This window comes from Antechinus flavipes, chromosome 4, assembly GCF_016432865.1.
Source record: "Antechinus flavipes isolate AdamAnt ecotype Samford, QLD, Australia chromosome 4, AdamAnt_v2, whole genome shotgun sequence".
In the NCBI taxonomy this organism is placed as follows: Eukaryota; Metazoa; Chordata; class Mammalia; order Dasyuromorphia; family Dasyuridae; genus Antechinus; species Antechinus flavipes.
The window spans coordinates 178000168-178019007 of record NC_067401.1 but is presented as its reverse complement, the minus strand read 5'-3'; the positions used below and the strand labels follow the sequence as shown (position 1 = coordinate 178019007).

Sequence of the window (18840 nt, the reverse complement as noted above, 5' to 3'; positions counted from 1 at the left end):
CATAAATGTGAATGGGGTAAACTCCCCCATAAAGAGGAAGCGGTTAGCAGAATGGATTAAAAGCCAGAATCCTACAATATGTTGTTTACAGGAAACACACCTGAAGCAGGGAGATACATGCAGGTTAATGGTAAAAGGTTGGAGCAAAATCTAGTATGCTTCAGGTGAAGCCAAAAAAGCAGGGGTAGCCATCCTGATCTCAGATCAAGCTAAAGCAAAAATTGATCTAATTAAAAGAGATAAGGAAGGGCACTATATCTTGCTAAAGGGTAGCATGGATAATGAAGCACTATCTATATTAAACATATATGCACCAAGTGGTGTAGCATCTAAATTCTTAAAAGAGAAATTAAGAGAGCTGCAAGAAGAAATAGACAGTAAAACTATAATAGTGGGAGATCTTAACCTTGCACTCTCAGAATTAGATAAATCAAACCACAAAATAAATAAGAAAGAAGTCAAAGAGGTAAATAGAATATTAGAAAAGTTAGATATGATAGATCTCTGGAGAAAATGTAATGGAGACAGAAAGGAATACACTTTCTTTTCAGCAGTTCATGGAACCTATACAAAAATTGACCATATATTAGGACATAAAAACCTCAAACTCAAATGCAGTAAGGCAGAAATAGTAAATGCATCCTTTTCAGACCACGATGCAATGAAAATTACATTCAACAAAAAACCAGGGGGAAGTAGACCAAAAAATAATTGGAAACTAAATAATCTCATACTAAAGAATGATTGGGTGAAACAGCAAATCATAGACATAATTAATAACTTCACCCAAGAAAACGATAATAATGAGACATCATACCAAAATGTATGGGATGCAGCCAAAGCGGTAATAAGGGGAAATTTCATATCTCTAGAGGCCTATTTGTATAAAATAGAGAAAGAGAAGGTCAATGAATTGGGTTTGCAACTAAAAATGCTAGAAAAGGAACAAATTAAAAACCCCCAGTCAAACACTAAACTTGAAATTCTAAAAATAAAAGGAGAGATCAATAAAATTGAAAGTAAAAAAACTATTGAATTAATTAATAAAACTAAGAGTTGGTTCTATGAAAAAAACAACAAAATAGACAAACCCTTAGTAAATCTGATTAAAAAAAGGAAAGAGGAAAATCAAATTGTTAGTCTTAAAAATGAAAAGGGAGAACTCGCCACTAACGAAGAGGAAATTAGAGCAATAATTAGGAGTTACTTTGCCCAACTTTATGCCAATAAATTCGACAACTTAAAAGAAATAGAAAAATACCTCCAAAAATATAGCTTGCCCAAACTAACAGAGGAAGAAGTAAATATCCTAAACAGTCCCATCTCAGAAAAAGAAATAGAACAAACTATCAATCAACTCCCTAAGAAAAAATCCCCAGGACCAGATGGATTTACATGTGAATTCTACCAAACATTTAAAGAACAATTAACTCCAATGTTATATAAACTATTTGAAAAAATAGGGATTGAAGGAGTCCTACCAAACTCCTTTTATGACACAGACATGGTACTGATACCTAAACCAGGTAGGCTGAAAACAGAGAAAGAAAATTATAGACCAATCTCCCTAATGAATATTGATGCTAAAATCTTAAATAAAATATTAGCAAAAAGATTACAGAAAATCGTCACCAGAATAATACACTATGACCAAGTAGGATTTATACCAGGAATGCAGGGCTGGTTCAATATTAGGAAAACTATTAGCATAATTGACTATATCAATAACCAAACAAACAAAAACCATATGATCATCTCAATAGATGCAGAAAAAGCATTTGATAAAATCCAACATCCATTCCTAATAAAAACACTTGAGAGCATAGGAATAAATGGACTTTTCCTTAAAATAGTCAGGAGCATATATTTAAAACCATCAGTAAGCATCATATGCAATGGGGAAAAACTGGAACCTTTCCCAGTAAGATTTGGAGTGAAGCAAGGTTGCCCACTATCACCATTATTATTTAATATCGTATTAGAAACACTAGCCTCGGCAATAAGAGTCGAGAAAGATATTAAAGGAATTAGAGTAGGCAATGAGGAAACCAAACTATCACTCTTTGCAGATGATATGATGGTATACCTAGAGAACCCCAGAGATTCTACTAAAAAGATATTGGAAATAATTCATAATTTTAGCAAAGTAGCTGGCTACAAAATAAATCCCCATAAATCCTCAGCATTTTTATACATCACCAACAAAACCCAACAGCAAGAGATACAAAGAGAAATTCCATTCAGAATAACTGTTGATACCATAAAATATTTGGGAATCTATCTACCAAAGGAAAGTCAGGAATTATATGAGCAAAATTATAAAAAAGTCTCCACACAAATAAAGTCAGACTTAAATAATTGGAAAAATATTAAGTGCTCTTGGATCAGACGAGCGAATATAATAAAGATGACAATACTCCCTAAACTAATCTATTTATTTAGTGCTATACCAATCAGACTTCCAAGAAAATATTTTAATGATCTAGAAAAAATAACAACAAAATTCATATGGAACAATAAAAAGTCGAGAATCTCAAGGGAATTAATGAAAAAAAAATCAAATGAAGGTGGCCTAGCTGTACCTGATCTAAAATTATATTATAAAGCAGCAGTCACCAAAACCGTTTGGTATTGGCTAAGAAATAGATTAGTGGATCAGTGGAAAAGGCTAGGTTCACAAGACAGAATAGTCAACTATAGCAATCTAGTGTTTAACAAACCCAAAGCCCCTAACTTCTGGGAAAAGAATTCATTATTTGATAAAAACTGCTGGGATAATTGGAAATTAGTATGGCAGAAATTAGGCATGGACCCACACTTAACACCATATACCAAGATAAGATCAAAATGGGTCCATGACTTAGGCATAAAGAACGAGATTATAAATAAATTAGAGGAACATAGAATAGTTTATCTCTCAGACTTGTGGAGGAGAAAGAAATTTGTGACCAAAGATGAACTAGAGACCATTACTGATCACAAAATAGAAAAATTTGATTACATCAAATTAAAAAGCCTTTGTACAAATAAAACTAATGCAAACAAGATTAGAAGGGAAGCAACAAACTGGGAAAACATCTTCACAGTTAAAGGTTCTGATAAAGGCCTCATTTCCAAAATATATAGAGAACTGACTCAAATTTATAAGAAATCAAGCCATTCTCCAATTGATAAATGGTCAAAGGATATGAACAGACAATTTTCAGAGGATGAAATTAAAACTATTACCACCCATATGAAAGAGTGTTCCAAATCACTATTGACCAGACAAATGCAAATTAAGACAACTCTGAGATTCCACTACACACCTGTCAGATTGGCTAAGATGACAGGAAAAAATAATGATGAATGTTGGAGGGGATGCGGGAAAACTGGGACACTAATGCATTGTTGGTGGAGTTGTGAACGAATCCAACCATTCTGGAGAGCAATCTGGAATTATGCCCAAAAAATTATCAAATTGTGCATACCCTTTGATCCAGCAGTGTTTCTATTGGGCTTATATCCCAAAGAAATACTAAAGAAGGGAAAGGGACCTGTATGTGCCAAAATGTTTGTAGCAGCCCTGTTTGTAGTGGCTAGAAACTGGAAAATGAATGAATGCCCATCAATTGGAGAATGGCTGGGTAAATTGTGGTATATGAATGTTATGGAATATTATTGTTCTGTAAGAAATGACCAGCAGGATGAATACAGAGAGGACTGGCGAGACTTACATGAACTGATGCTAAGTGAAATGAGCAGAACCAGGAGATCATTATACACTTTGACAACGATATTGTATGAGAACATATTTTGATGGAAGTGGATTTCTTTGACAAAGAGACCTGAGTTTCAATTGATAAATGACGGACAAAAGCAGCTACACCCAAAGAAAGAATACTGGGAAACGAATGTGAACTATCTGCATGTTTGTTTTTCTTCCCGGGTTATTTATACCTTCTGAATCCAATTCTCCCTATGCAACAAGAGAACTGTTCGGTTCTGCAAACATATATTGTATCTAGGATATACTGCAACATATCCAACATATAAAGAACTGCTTGCCATCTAAGGGAGGGGGTGGAGGGAGGGAGGGAAAAAAAATCGGAACAGAAACGAGTGTCAATATAAAGTAATTATTAAATAAAAATTTTTTAAAAAAATAAAAAAAAAATCCCACTTGTTCATCATGTAATATCCTGCGGATAAATTGTAATCTCTTTGCTAATATTTTATTTCAAATTTTTGCATCAATATTCTTTAGGGAGATTGGTTTATAATTTTCCTTCTCTGTTTTGGCTTTTTCTGGGTTAGGTTCACTATCATATTTGTTTCCTAGAAAGAATTTGGCAGGACTCCTTTTTTACTTATTTTTCCAAATAGTTTACATAGTATTGGAATTAATTGTTCTTTAAATGTTTGGTAGAATTCACCTTAAATCCATCTGACCCTGGATATTTTTTTCTTAGGGAGTTAACTGATGGCTTGTTCAATTTCTTCTTCTAAATTGGTTCAAGTAATTTATTTCCTCTTCTGTTATTCTGGGAAGTTTCAATTTTTGTAAATGTTCATCCATTTCAATTAGATCATGATATTTGTTGGCATACAGTTAAACAAAATAGCTTCTAATTATTACTTTAATTTCTTTTTTATTGTGGTAAGTTCACCTTTTTTATTTTTGATGCTGGTTATTTGATTTACTTTCTTCCTTTTTCTAATCAAATTAAGAAAATATTTATCTATTTGGTTGTTTTTTCATAAAATCAACCCTTAGTTATATTAATAAGTTCAATCATTTTCTTTGTTTCAATTTTATTAAGCTCTCCTCTGAGTTTCAGAATTTTTAATTTGTATTTAATTGGGAGTCTTTTATTTGTTCTTTTTATAACTTTTTAGTTGCATGCCTAATTCATTGATCCCCTCTTTCTCTATTTTATTCATGTAACTATTTAGAGATATAAAATTCCCTCTAAGAACTACTTTGGTTGCATCCCACAGGTTTTGGTATGTTGTCTCATTGTCATTCTCTTGGATGAAATTATTAATTATATGATTTGTTGTTTGATCCACTCATTATATAGAATTAGATTATTTAATTTTCCATTAGCTTTTAATCTGTCTTTTCCTGGGCCTTTATTGAATATAATTTTTATTGCATGGTGATCTGAAAAAGAAGCATTTACCATTTCTGTCTTTCTGTATTTGATTGTGAGAATTTTATGCCATAATACATGGTCGGCTTTTTTATAGGTGCTATGCACTACTGAGAAAAATATGTATTCTTTTCTGTCCCTATTCAATTTTCTTCAGAGGTTATTCATTATATCTAAGTTTTCTAAGATTCTATTAATCTTCATAGTTTCTCTCTTATTTTGTGGTTAGATTTATTTAATCCTGAGTGGAGGAGGTTCAGGCCCTCCATTAACAGTTTTGCTGTATATCTTTCCCTATAACTGGCTTAACTTTTCTATGAATTTAAATGCTCTACTACTTGGTGCATATACTTTTAGAATTAATAATACTTCATTGTCTATGGTACCCTTTAACAAGATGTATTTTTCTTTCTTATCTCTTTTAATTAAATCTATTTTTACTTTTGCTTTATGTGAAATCAGAATTGCTACGCTTGCTTTTTTGTTTAGGCTGAAGCATAATAAATTCTGCTCCAGCCTTTTACCCTTATTCTGTATGTATCTTTCTGTTTCAAATGTATTTTTTGGTAAACAACACATTTTGTAAGATTCTATTTTTTAATCCACTCTGCCACTTGCTTATGGTTTATGGGAGAGTTCACCCCATTTCCATTTACAATTATGTTTACCTATTATGGGCCAGAACTCTGAACTTGAAACAAGGATTCTTACAAAGTGCTAATTCAGTGGAATTGATGAGACAGTGGTTATCTAGTTTAGCATAGTGCTTAATAGTTCTCTAAATTCAGTGTGATTGATTTAATCTTACAACAAATAATGGTTTTCTAGTGATATAAGCATTGATTTATATTCAGTGTAGAGCATATAAGCTGGGACTCAGAAATCCATCAGAGAGTGAGAGAGCTAGAGAAGATAAGCGGACTGGAGGTTGAAGCACAAGCCCTTGGACTCAGATTCATTCGTCCCATCTCAAACCACCTTGGTGGCAGGCTCTCCTCCTTAGTTTCTCCACTGAAACCAAGACTCCAGAAGGCCTTTAAGAAAGTTAAGTGGGACCCAGGAAAGGAGACAAGACTTTGAAAGAGATGATAAAGGATTTGGACTTTAACCACCTGGCTACTCTTGTGTGATTGCTCTGCTGAAAGGAAGACTGCCCCAGAGACCCCCAGGAAAACCAAACCAAAGAACATTACAATTACCAGCACTGTATTTCCCTCTATCTTATTTTCTTCCCTGTATATACTTTTGTTCTCTCTTTCTACCCTTTCCCTCCTTAGCAGTGTTTTGTTTTTAACCCATTTTGTCTTTCTCTGAGTTGATGTTTTGGTTTTCCCTCTCATCTTAGTAGCCTTCTATGACTAAGGATACTTTCTGTTTCTTGTTCATTTTCTTTCCTTCTCTTTTTAAATTTCCTTCTTTGTGCCTTTTATGGCTAATTTTTGCTCTTCAGATATAGGGAGCACTGTCTCAAGTGCTCATGCAGCTCTGAGCCTTGACTCAGGGTCCTTCACCTAGTTTTGCCTATTATTGCCTGGTTTCTTAGGTTGGCAATTTGCCTTCTGTTTTGGGACTGGAGGCTGCCCCACTGGTCTGCTTTGCTATCAAGCCAGGACCAAGGATCTTTGGTTGATGATATTTTTGTGATTAAGACCTTATCCCTGGCTTTCCCCTAAACTGTGTGAGCTGGCTTGACTATCCTTTTTACCCAGTAAGACTGACTTTTCTTGAAGTTCTTCCAATTTGTCTTGATCTGGAGAACAGTTTCATTCCACCTCCTTGAGGCTCTGTCATTCCAGACTCTGCTCAGAAGCTTAGTTTCATACAGTTTTTGAGAGAAACTAGGAAAGCTCAAGAAGTTTCCTCGTTCCACTCCACTATCTTAATTCTGCCCCCAGAAGTCCCATAGACAGGTCTTTCTATCTCAAACCCCTTCTTCTTGACAAGTCATTGTCAAATCAATCTCCATAGCCACTGAATAACATCAGATCTATTAAGGAAGGGTTTTGTGAAAACTTCTGTTAATCTGGTGGGATCCCCCTTTCTGAAAATTGTTTTTGGATTAAATATAACTTCAGCCCCCAAAGCAATTTCCATCATGGGGATCTTGGATCCTCTTTTTGCTTGTCACCCAACTTCTTCTTTTCATCCCAGCCTTAAATGGATCTTTTGTTATTAATTAGACTTTTGGAGGAAGTCTCTGGAAACCAACATTTCTGGAACCTGCACCTCTCCTTTTAATTGTTACTTCTGGGTTTTTATCACTTGAGTGCAAGGTCTCTCCTTGCAGAAAACATAGTTTTCTTTTAAAAGAGATGCTCAGGTGGAGAACCTTGATCATATTCCCTTTAATCACACTTCACAAGAATGAAGGCTCTGCCTCTAAGTGTGAGTTCTCTCTTTAGCTCTCTGTGCCCAACTATAGGATGTAAAATGAACTTTTTCTAAACATTTCTGAAGGCCCTAATGAGAATGTCTCCAATTGGAGACCTCCTCAACCAGTCATTTTCTGTCCCTAACTTCTGCTTGTTAGGTTTGTTTTCCTCTAAGTTTTGGTCAGTTCGCCTTCAAATGATCAGTACTAGACAACGGTATTAACTATCTTCAAGAATCTGACTCAGAATTCACTACATGCTGCTGCAATCAGCTCTTGACCCACCTCTCAGGGTCAGCACCCCTCCAAATTGGGACCCTGCAGTTGACTCGGCTCTATACTTGTTCCCAGCAGGATTATCACTCTGTATTCCAAAGGACTTGAGGCCACATTTGTATGGGAGGACTTTTTTGGTGGGACGAATAGTCTCCAATAAAATACTGTCCTGTATTTGAGTAGACCCTATTGGAGCAAACTGACCCTGTGCTAATCTTTGCTATTGGGTCCTAGTAACCAATTTTATACCCTTGTGGTATCATCAAATGTTGGCTTCAGTTCATTTCTGTAACACTTCCTCCCCTCCTCTCCTCCCCCCAGATCACTGTATTTCACTCCCAGCTTCTGGACACTACTTAATAAGTGTCTCTAGATTTGTTCTCTAAAATTTCAACATTGGTCTCTTAGATTCCCTCCCATCCCTCCCAAACTATTTTCAAAATATTTCTTTAACGAATTAAAAGAGTCAGGAAATAATGTGATCCTGGGTCACTAGTGTTAACAGAGAAAGCCTGAAGTACTGATAAAATCCTCCCTAAGGTAATTATGGAGGGACACTAATGGGAATCAGCTTAACCTTAAGTCTTGTGTAACCTCACCTTACTCTATCCAATGAAAAAGCCAAGTTATGTCAAACCCCTGAAGTTAAATTTCCCCTATAAATCTATCCATAGTCCATGCCATCTTTGCTGAATCTTTTTGAGTTACCCATCCATGGTGTTCTGTCTCATGATATCTATCTCCTCCCCGACCCCCTTCCCATGCCTCATGGTGTCTTTCTCCTAACTAACCAACTCTTTTAGGGCTCTTAACTCCTCTGTGGATTTAGCTTGCCAGGCAATGGAGTACTCCCACTTCATGATGTATTTCCCTTCTCCTGGTTAATTGTGAGTTCCACTAGGGAACTTGTTTTTTTGTATTGTTAATTGTTAAAACCACTTTCCTATTTAGCTATATGCTTTCCCAAATCTATTTCACATTTTCAATTCCTGGTGCCTATTTTATCTCTTCATTTTGTTTGTACCCTCTTCTCACAAATAAATCTACCTTTTGTCAAAGAGAATGGCCTTTTTAAATTCATCAAATGATGGAACCCCACCATTTGATGTCTAAACATCAATATTATTTGATGCTGAACCTCAAACACATCAACTTGTTGTCTTAGCTCTACCTGGGTTTGGTACTGAACAACATTTTTTCCTCAGGACATTGGTGTTGAGCTGGCTGCAAACCTAATAAGTATCTGAACCCCAGATTTCCAAGTGTCTCCTGGACTCCTGGAGCTTTCAGATGTTTGCCCACCTGATCTTTTTAAATTCATAAGATTGTAACATCCAGAATAATTTCCTCTACCTAAAATGAAAGCACAGATGCTGAGGTAATCAAACGACCAAAGCCCTCATAAGAAAGCCTAAAGCCTCTCCCCACATAGCATCTTTTGTCACCACTGATTCAAACAAATGAAAGACAGAAATCCATCTAAGAGAGCTCTGAGTGGAGATGAAGAGCCTTTTGAATGTCTCCATAGCTAATTAATGAGCCTTCCATTCACCATATGGTTAGCTGACCAGAATCAGTTTTACAATATTTATGTATGTACTAAATTTCTCCAAAGTACTTCCATTTCATTTCATTTTCTACATAGGGAGTTGTATTTGTGGCACTCTGTACATGTGCCAGTCTCTGTTTAAAATTGCCAATAATAGATAGTAAGCAAATATCTATTCAATATTTATACTTCTGGAAACAAATTAATAGTAGAAGGTAAACATAGAACTGGATCATCTGTATAATCCTAATGATCATTTGTATAACCTTAATAAAGTATGGTAGCTGTCTTGTTTATTGATTTCTAACTTAAAGAATTGTTAAAACACAAGTTGAATAAAATACAATTTTTTTCCTCTGTAAACTTTTGTTTTATTACTTAATGCTAAGTGTTCACCATAGCATAAAACATTTGTTTACACAAATGTTTCAAGGATTCCAAAAACAAGGTAAATTAATATGGTGAAAAAAACCTTAAATATTTATTTTAAACAGAGCATTTGATATAAACACAAAAGTAAAACTTTAATTATTATTTTTATAAGACCCATGGATAAGATTATGCTTCAGTGATCTGTGATCCTGTCATTCCTTCATTAATTCTGGTTGCAATTTCTCTTTGTCTTAATAGATGGCCTTAATGAATGGTGGAAGTTTATTATCCTGTAGCTAACCTGGTGGCCAGTATCTCTGAACTTAAACATATCAATTCTTAAAATATAGACCTAGAGTTATTTAGTGAACCTTATTTATTAAAAACCTTAAAAATTCTCCAAAATGCAATGGACAAGATCTCACACTCTAATATGGTACATTTATTCATTCCTTGAGGAGATTTTGCAATCAATAATATGGTAAACACTGAAAAACAGCAGTATTAAAAAAAAAGTGGTTTTACGCTTTAGTATTTAGAATACCTGGGCTAATTCATTGGGAGGAACAAAAGGTAAAGGCTCTCAAAAGAAATAATGAAAAATATAGGGCCCTAACAGAACCAGAGCTCAAACTATACTATAAAATAACTGAAACTAACTGGTATTAGTTTTTAAAAAAATAAGTTGATCAGAGGAATATATTAGGTACACAAAATACAAAAGTAAATAAATATAGAAGCTTAGTGCTCAAAAATCCCAAATATCCAGCTACTGTAATTGAGTGCACACTGTTTGATAAAACCTATTAGGAAAACAGAAAAGCAGAGATTAGATTTAGAAGAAAACCTTCCACCATAATACTAAAATAAGCTCCAAAAGTATAAATGACTTAGATATAGCAGGTCACTAGTAAAAAAAAAAAAAATAATAGAGAAGTAAAAGTAATTTCCTTTTGGATTTATGGATGAGAACAGTTTTTATTATGTGAAATTTAAAATGTTTTAATACAAAGGTAACATAGCTAAAATTAAGACAGGTACAATTAACTAAGGAAAAATATTTGAAATAAGTTTCTCTGATAAAGGTTTCATTTAAAAAATATATAAAGACTGAATTTAGATTTATGAGTCATTCCCCAATTGACAAATAGTCAAATAACATAAATAAGTAGTTTTCCAGGAAAGAAATCCAAGCAATCAAATCATATGAAAAAATGTTCCAAATTACTAATAATTAGAGAAATGCAAATTAAAACAACTTTGACATTTTATACTATACTTATCAGATTGACAAATATTAACAATAAAAGAAAATGACCAATGTTGGAGGGACTGAAAACAGAAACACCAATGCACTTTTGGTGAATACATTGGTCCAGTTATTTCAGAAAGCAATTTGGAACTATGCCACAAAAGTTAGTAAACTACTCTTTGACCTAGTGATACCAATACTAGGCTCCAAAGAGATGAAAGAATAAAGAAAAGGACTCATGTGCAAAAACTATTTGTAGCAGTTCTTTTTGTAGTGATAAAGAATTGAAAACTAAAAGGGGTGCCCATCATGAGAATGATTGAACAAATTATGGTATATAAATGTAATGGAATTCTATTATGCTACATAAAAATCAGTCTGAGAAAGCTGGAAGTGATATAAAATTAAATGATAAATTAAATTAAATGTTCAAAATCAGAACAATTCTGAAAAGAATAATACCTCTGAAAAAATCTAAGAAGTCTAAACAATACTGTAATCAATCATGATTCCAGAATATTGAGTATGAAACATGCTACTCACTTCCTGTCAGAAAAATGATGAACACAAGACTCAGAATGAGATAGATTTCTAGTTATGGTCAATGTGAGAATTGATTCTATATGATTATGCACATCTATTAAACTTGGGTTTTTTCCAATGGGGAAAGAGAAGAGATGGAGAGAAAAATAAACTTTATTTAAAAAAATAAAGTGCCTGTGCTACACTGAAGATGATTTTAAAATATCTATCTTTAATAATAATAGCTAGCATTATATAGTGCCTACAATGTGCTAGGCACTGTGCTAAGAATTTTACAAATATTATCTTATTTATTCCTCACAACAATCCTGTGAGGTAGGTGCTATATTACCCTCATTTTACAGACAAGGAAACTGAAGCAAAATATAGGTTAATTGAGTTGCTCAAGGTTATACAATTTGTCTGACGCTGTGTTTGAACTCATCTTCCTGACTTCATTGTATTATCTAGTGGCTCCTATTTTTTGCTCTCACATAGGGATTCATATGCTCATATATCACTATCATGGGTGTATGTATGTGAAAACTGGTTAAAGAGGAACTTCTAAGAAAAAACTGAATCCCATAGCTCTCACAATAATGAAAACTAAGTATAGTGTGTCCACATGTAAGGGAATATAGGAATGGCTTCCCCATATATGGCTAGGACTCTCAAAATTTTTTGGAGCAAGAAAAGTACTATACTAAAAGTCAAGCACAATACAATATTGATTAAAGTTTTTTCCAAGATCCCGGTATGGCTTCTCAATATTAAATGGAATGTATATGTTCACTAAATCCTATTTAATCAATTAAATTATCAGGATTTTTCTTTTTGAGCCTTCTCAGATGAGAGTATATCTGAATGTTTACCAAAGTTTTTTTTTTTTTTTAATTGTAATTTGTGGGATATTTTTTTTAAATGGCAAAATATCATCAAAGAGCTTTCCTACATTCCTTACACAGGTTCTTTTATTTTGTGGATATCACAATATTCAGTTGTATGATTAAAACTCTTATTATAATAACATCATACTTGGGAGTTTCTCCCCATTTCAAATTTTGTAACATTAAATAGGTTTTAGTTTAAAGGCCTTCCTTTTCATCACTTTCTGTCATATATTTTTTGATGTTTATAAAACATCTGAGCCCTGACTAAAATTTTTCTATATTTGTTACATGAATAAAATTGCTCTCTACTGTAGATTCACTGATGGAGAATGGGGGCTGACTTCTGATTAAAGAGTATCCCACACATGCCATTAATAGAATTCTTCAGTGTGAATTCTCTGGTGTTGAAAAACATTGAAGCCTTCTATACTGGCTACATTAATAGGGTTTCTTTTCATTGTGGCTTTTTTATGATTAGTAAGATCAGAGCATTTATTAAAACTTTTGCTACTCTTTTTACATTCATGGGATTTTACTCCAATGTGGATTTTCTGATGGTCAGTAAATTTACACAAAAATTTACACTGAAGATTTTTCCACATTCCTCACATTTATATGGTTCTCCCCCTGGATTTTCTGGTGATGAATAAGATTGGAGTACAGACTAAAACTTTCACTACATTGAGGTGAGCATTGAATAAAGGTTTTCCCACATTCAATGCATCTGGAGGAATTCTTTCCAGAGTGTATTCTTTGATGTTTAATAAAATCGGAGTTCTGAGTAAAACTTTTGTTGCACTGATTACCTTGATAATGTTTCTCTTCACTGTGGATCTTCTGATGAAGAATGAGGTTTGAGTTCTGACTTAAGACTTTATATTCTTTACATTTATAAAATATTTTTCCAGTATGGATTTGCTGATGTTTTGTGAGATCTGAGCTCTGACTAAAACTTTTATCACAGTGATTTCACACATAAGGTTTTTCCCTAGTGTGAATTCTCTGATGTTTAATAAGGTCTGAGTGACAACTAAATTTTTTACTACACTGATTACATGAATAGAGTTTTTTTCCAGTATGGATTCTCTGATGCAGAATAAGATTAGAACTTTGACTGAAAGTTTTCCCACATTCATCACATTCATAAGGTTTCTCCCCAGTGTGGGTTCTATAATGCTTAATAAGATCTGACTGCCTACTAAAATTTTTATTACACTGATTACATGGGTAAGGTCTTTCCCCAGTATGAATTCGTTGATAATTCATAAAGTCTGAGAGTCAATGAAAGGTTTTGCCACACTGACTACACGGATAAGGTTTCTCCCCAGTGTGGATTCTTTGATGTAAAATAAGAATAGAGCTATGATTAAAGGCTTTCCCACACTCATTGCATTTATAAGGTTTCTCTCCAGTGTGAATCCTTATATATTTAATAAGATCCGAGTTCTGACTAAAACTTTTATTACACTGATTACATCGATACGGTTTTTCCCCAGTGTGAGTTCTCTGATGTTGAATAAGATCTGAGCTCTAACTAAAGGCTTTTACACACACATCACATTTATATGTTTTTTCCCCAGTGTGAATCCTTTGATGTTTTATAATATCTGAACTCTGGCTAAAACCTTTGCCACACTGGTTACATGGATAGGGTTTCTCCCCAGTGTGAATTCTCTGATGTTTAACAAGATCTGAGCGCCAACTGAAACTTTTACTGCATTGGTCACAATGATAAGATTTTTCTCCAGTGTGAATTCTCTGGTGTAGAATAAGATCTGAGCTCTGGCAGAAGGCTTTCCCAAACTCTTCACATCTATAAGGTTTCTCACCAGAATGAATTCTTTGATGTTTGATAAGGTCAGAGCTCTGACTAAAACTTTTACTACAACAATTACATGGATAGAATTTCTTCCCAGTATGAATTCTCTGATGTAGAAAAAGGACTGAACACACACTGAAGGTTTTTCCACACTCATCACATTCATAAGGTTTTTTCCAAACTGTGAATTCTTTGATGCCTAATAAGAACTGAATTCCAAGCAAAACTCAGCCCACAGTGATTACAATTATGCAGTCTTTTTCTTAAGGAGTTCTTTTTCTCCTCAAATTCACAGGCTCCTCCACAATCAGAACCCTGAAAAATGTCCCTATTGGGTGTGCCACACACCTCTGTCAATGTTTCTGTTTCTGCTAAAATATATTTCTTTGTAATCACCTTCCCATTTTCAATCTTGGAATCACCATCTGAAACAAAACATAAAAAAATATAAATGGCAGCTGCCCTCAAAATTGAAAAAAGGGTGACTTCTGGAGAGGAAAGATGTTTGTTCAAACTTAGAAAATCATTAACTACTTACAAAACAGCATAAGAATGTAGAGAAAAGCAATGGTGTTTTGTAGTTCAAAGACAGGTCAGGGATTAATAAGAAGGAAGGGAATTCAATAGGAGCTGTTATTAGAGCAAATCAGGTTGAGAACATATAGTATAGAATAAGTGAGGCTTCAGAAGATTAAGAGAAGTATCATTACTTCTATGGGTTATCAAACTGCACACTCTGATCCAGCAGTGTCTCTTCTGGGTCTGTATCCAAAGAAATCATAAAAAAGAGGAAAAGGAGCCATATGTGCAAAAATATTTGCAACAAATTTTTTTTGTAGTGGCAAGGAACTGAAAATTGGGTCAATGCTCATCAGGTGGGGAATAGATGAATAAGATATGGTATATGAATGTAATGGAATATTATTATTGTATAAGAAATGATGAGCTGGATGATTTCAGAGGGCCTTGGAGAGATTTATGAACTGATGCTGAGTGAAGTGAGCAGAACCAAGAGAACATTAATCACAACAACAAGATTATACAATGATCAATTCTGATGGGCGTGGCTCTTTTCAACAAGATGATTCAGGCCAGTTCCAATGATCTTATGATGAAGAGAATCATCTACATTTAGAGAGAGGACTGTGGGAACTGAGTATGGGCCACAACATAGTATTTTCACTTTTTTATTGCTGTTTGCTTACTTGATTTTTGTTTTCTTTCTCATTTTTTTTCCTTTTTGATCTGATCTTTCTTGTGCATAATGATAAATGTGGAAATATGTTCAGAAGAATTGTACATGTTTAACTTATGTTGGATTATTTGAATTTAGGGGAGAGAAGGAGAAAAATATGGAACACTTATATAAGAGTGAATGCTGAAATTTGAAACTATGCTCAAAAAGTTATAAAACTGTCCATACTCTTTGACCAGCGGTGTTACTACTGGGCTTATATCCCAAAGACATCTCAAAGAAGGGAAAGGGACCCACATGTGCAAAAATGTTTGTGGCCACCCTTTTTACAAAAAGTGGCTAGAAACTGGAAACTGAATGGATGTCCATCAACTGGAAAATGGCTGAATAAATTGTGATGCATGAATGTTATGGAATATTATTGTTCTGTAAGAAATGACCAGCAGGATGATTTCAGAGAGACCTGGAGAGACTTATATGAACTGATGTTAAGTGAAATGAGCAGGAACAGGAGATCATTATACACTTCAGCAACAATAATATATGATGATCAGTTCTGATGGACATGGCTCTCTTCAACAATGAGATGAGTCAAACCAGTTCCACCTGTTCAGTAATGAAGAGAATCAGCTATACCCAGAGAGAGAACTATGGGAAATGAGTGTGGACCACAACATAGCATTTCCACTCTTTCTATTGTTGTTTGCTTACATTTTTGTTTTCCCTCTCAGGCTTTTTTTTTTTTTTTTAACTTTCTTTCTAGATCCAATTTTTTCTTGTGCAGCAAGTTAACTGTATAAATATGTATACACATATTGTATTTAACATATACTTTAATATATTTAACATGTATTAGACTATCTGCCGTCTAAGGGATGGGGTGGGGGAAAGGAGGGGAAAATTTGGAACAAAAGGTTTTGCAAGGGTCAGTGTTGAAAAATTGCCCATGCATATGTTTTGTAAATAAAAAGTTATAATAAAAAAACCAGTTTTACCACATAAAAGAGTGAATAGATCTTTGCATTTATTTTGAAAAATAAAAAAGCTATTATTAAAAAATAAGATAAAATTTAAAAAGTATCATCACAAGGGCAACCAATAATAACAATAACATTCATAGTTATATAATTTTATAGCTATTAGAGCTTTAAGGTTTGTAAAGCATTTTTCAATCATTATGGTGATGAGAGTAAAACTACCTGAGATAGCCCTGTAAAGTTATGTAAAATCACCAACAAAAAGCTGTACAAATTCAAATGGTCTCACATCCTCTGAAGACAGGAAGTCTTCAGAAAATGTCTCCTTTCATATACAAACTCAAATGGTCTTGCATATTCTTAGAGTCCTATATAAAATAGATCTTCAGAAAATGTCTCTTTGCAAAATCACTTTTCTCTTGAGAATGATATTGCCTGACAAGGAAAGCTTTCTCTTAATGTCTTTTTAACAATAAAAGCCTTTTTTTTTTTAAATCACAGTCTTTGAGTTAGCGAATTTCCTTTGCTGAGAACTTGCATCTTGGAGAACAAGGAAACTCTCATCCATTCCTGCCACACTTCTCCTTCGTACCCTGCCCCCATCAACAAGTGTTTTTATTGTCCTTTATTCATTTCTTGTGATGAAGAAACTGAGAGACAAGTTAAATGACTTGCCCAGAGACACAGAGCTAGTAAGTGAGGGAGGAGATTTAAACTCAGTTTTTCCTAGCTTCAAGTCCAGTGTACAATTTAGATATTAATAAAAATGATGAATAATTAAGAATTAGGAGAGAAAAGCAAGAGAGGTATAAGTAAAAATAATTAAGAATTTGGAGATTTGATTAAGGGGAATGAGATTCAGAAAGGAAGAAAAGTTGGACAGATAACCAGGAAGCAAGTATACTTTAATAACATATGATGATCAATTCTGATGGCCATCTCCAGCAATGAGATGAACTAAATTAGCTCCAATAGAGCAGTAATGAATTGAACCAGCTACACCCAGCAAAAGAACTCTGGGAGATGACCATGAACCATTACATAGAATTCCCAATACCTCTATTTTTGTCCGTCTGCATTTTTGATTTCCTTCACAGACTAATTGTACAATATTTCAAAGTCCGATTCTTTTTGTACATCAAAATATCTGTTTGGACATGTATACTTATATTGTATTTAATTTATACTTTAACATATTTAACATGTATTGGTCAACCTGCCATCTGGGAGAGGGGATGGGGGGAAGGAGGGGAAAAATTGGAACAAAAGGTTTGGCAATTGTCAATGCTGTAAAATTGCCCATGCATATAACTTGTAAATAAAAAAGCTATAATGAAAAAAATAATAATAATAAATGGCCAAGAGACAAAAATTTCTAGAAAAACTGTTAAAGAATCAGTGTCTATGCAATTATCATTTTAAATAACAAACAATTGAAGAGATATGATTCAAACAATAAATATTTTAAAATACCTAAATCACTATGCATAGGACTAAGGTCACAAAGATAAAAGTGAAACAATACTTGTGTTCAAAGAGCTTATAGATTTTATTTTTAATTACTTTTTTTTCAGTTTAAGCAACTATTTTTCTTCTTCCAACCTGCTCTACTCCTCCTCCCCCATGGAAGAGATAAATGAAAAATAAAACCCATGTAACAAATAAGTATAGTCAAACAAAACAAATTCCCATATTGGCAGTATCCAAAAATATGTGCCTCACTTCTCTGTCAAGTGGTGGACAATATCTTTCATTATCAATTCTCTGAAATCATAATTGAATAATTCATTGACCAAAGTTTTAAAATCTTTTTGAAATTGTTAGGTTTTACAATGTTGATATTATAGCATAAATTGTGATCTTGGTTCTTTGCTCCCTTCAGTCTACTTAAGTCTTACCAGATTTCTTTGAAACCATCTCTTTCATCATTTCTTATAGCAAAATAGTATTCCTTTACATTCATAAACCATAATTTGTTCAGTCATTTTTCAATTGCTGAGCATCCCCTTGGTTTTTCTAACTCTTTCACAGCACAAAAAGAGCTACTATACATACTTTAGTATTCTTAATATACTTACATTCTGATGGAAGGGACATCATATACATTTATAAGTATATACAGACCTACAAAAAGAATACAAGATAGTTTGGTAAGGGAAGATACCAAACATGTGGAAGAAGAAGAAAGGCTTCCATAGAAGGTTGAACTGAATCTTAAAGGAAATCAAAGTTTCCAAAAGAAAGTAGGAGAGGAAGAAAAACATTTAAAAGAATCATATTTAATCATAGGAATAACAGGGAGCCGCTGGAGGTCATTGTATTGAAGGGGAGTAACACAGCCAAATAAATATATGCTATAGGAAAATCAGTTTGGTAGGAAGAGGGAAAAAGAAAAAAAAAATATATATATATATATCAGTGAGACCAAAAAGAAGATAATTGTGATAGACTAGGAAAAAGAAGATGAAAACTCATACTAAGA

General features: G+C 33.7%; 1 protein-coding gene across 1 annotated transcript; it reads right to left on the bottom strand.

The window, feature by feature from the left end:
- Positions 1-5847: 5847 nt before the first annotated feature.
- Positions 5848-18275, bottom strand: LOC127561399 (zinc finger protein 271-like). Its single transcript, XM_051996654.1, is given in 2 exon segments — positions 5848-14412; positions 18257-18275. Coding segments are annotated over 2 exon segments (1095 nt in total). The 3' UTR covers positions 5848-13336.
- Between the last annotated feature and the right edge of the window lie 565 nt (positions 18276-18840).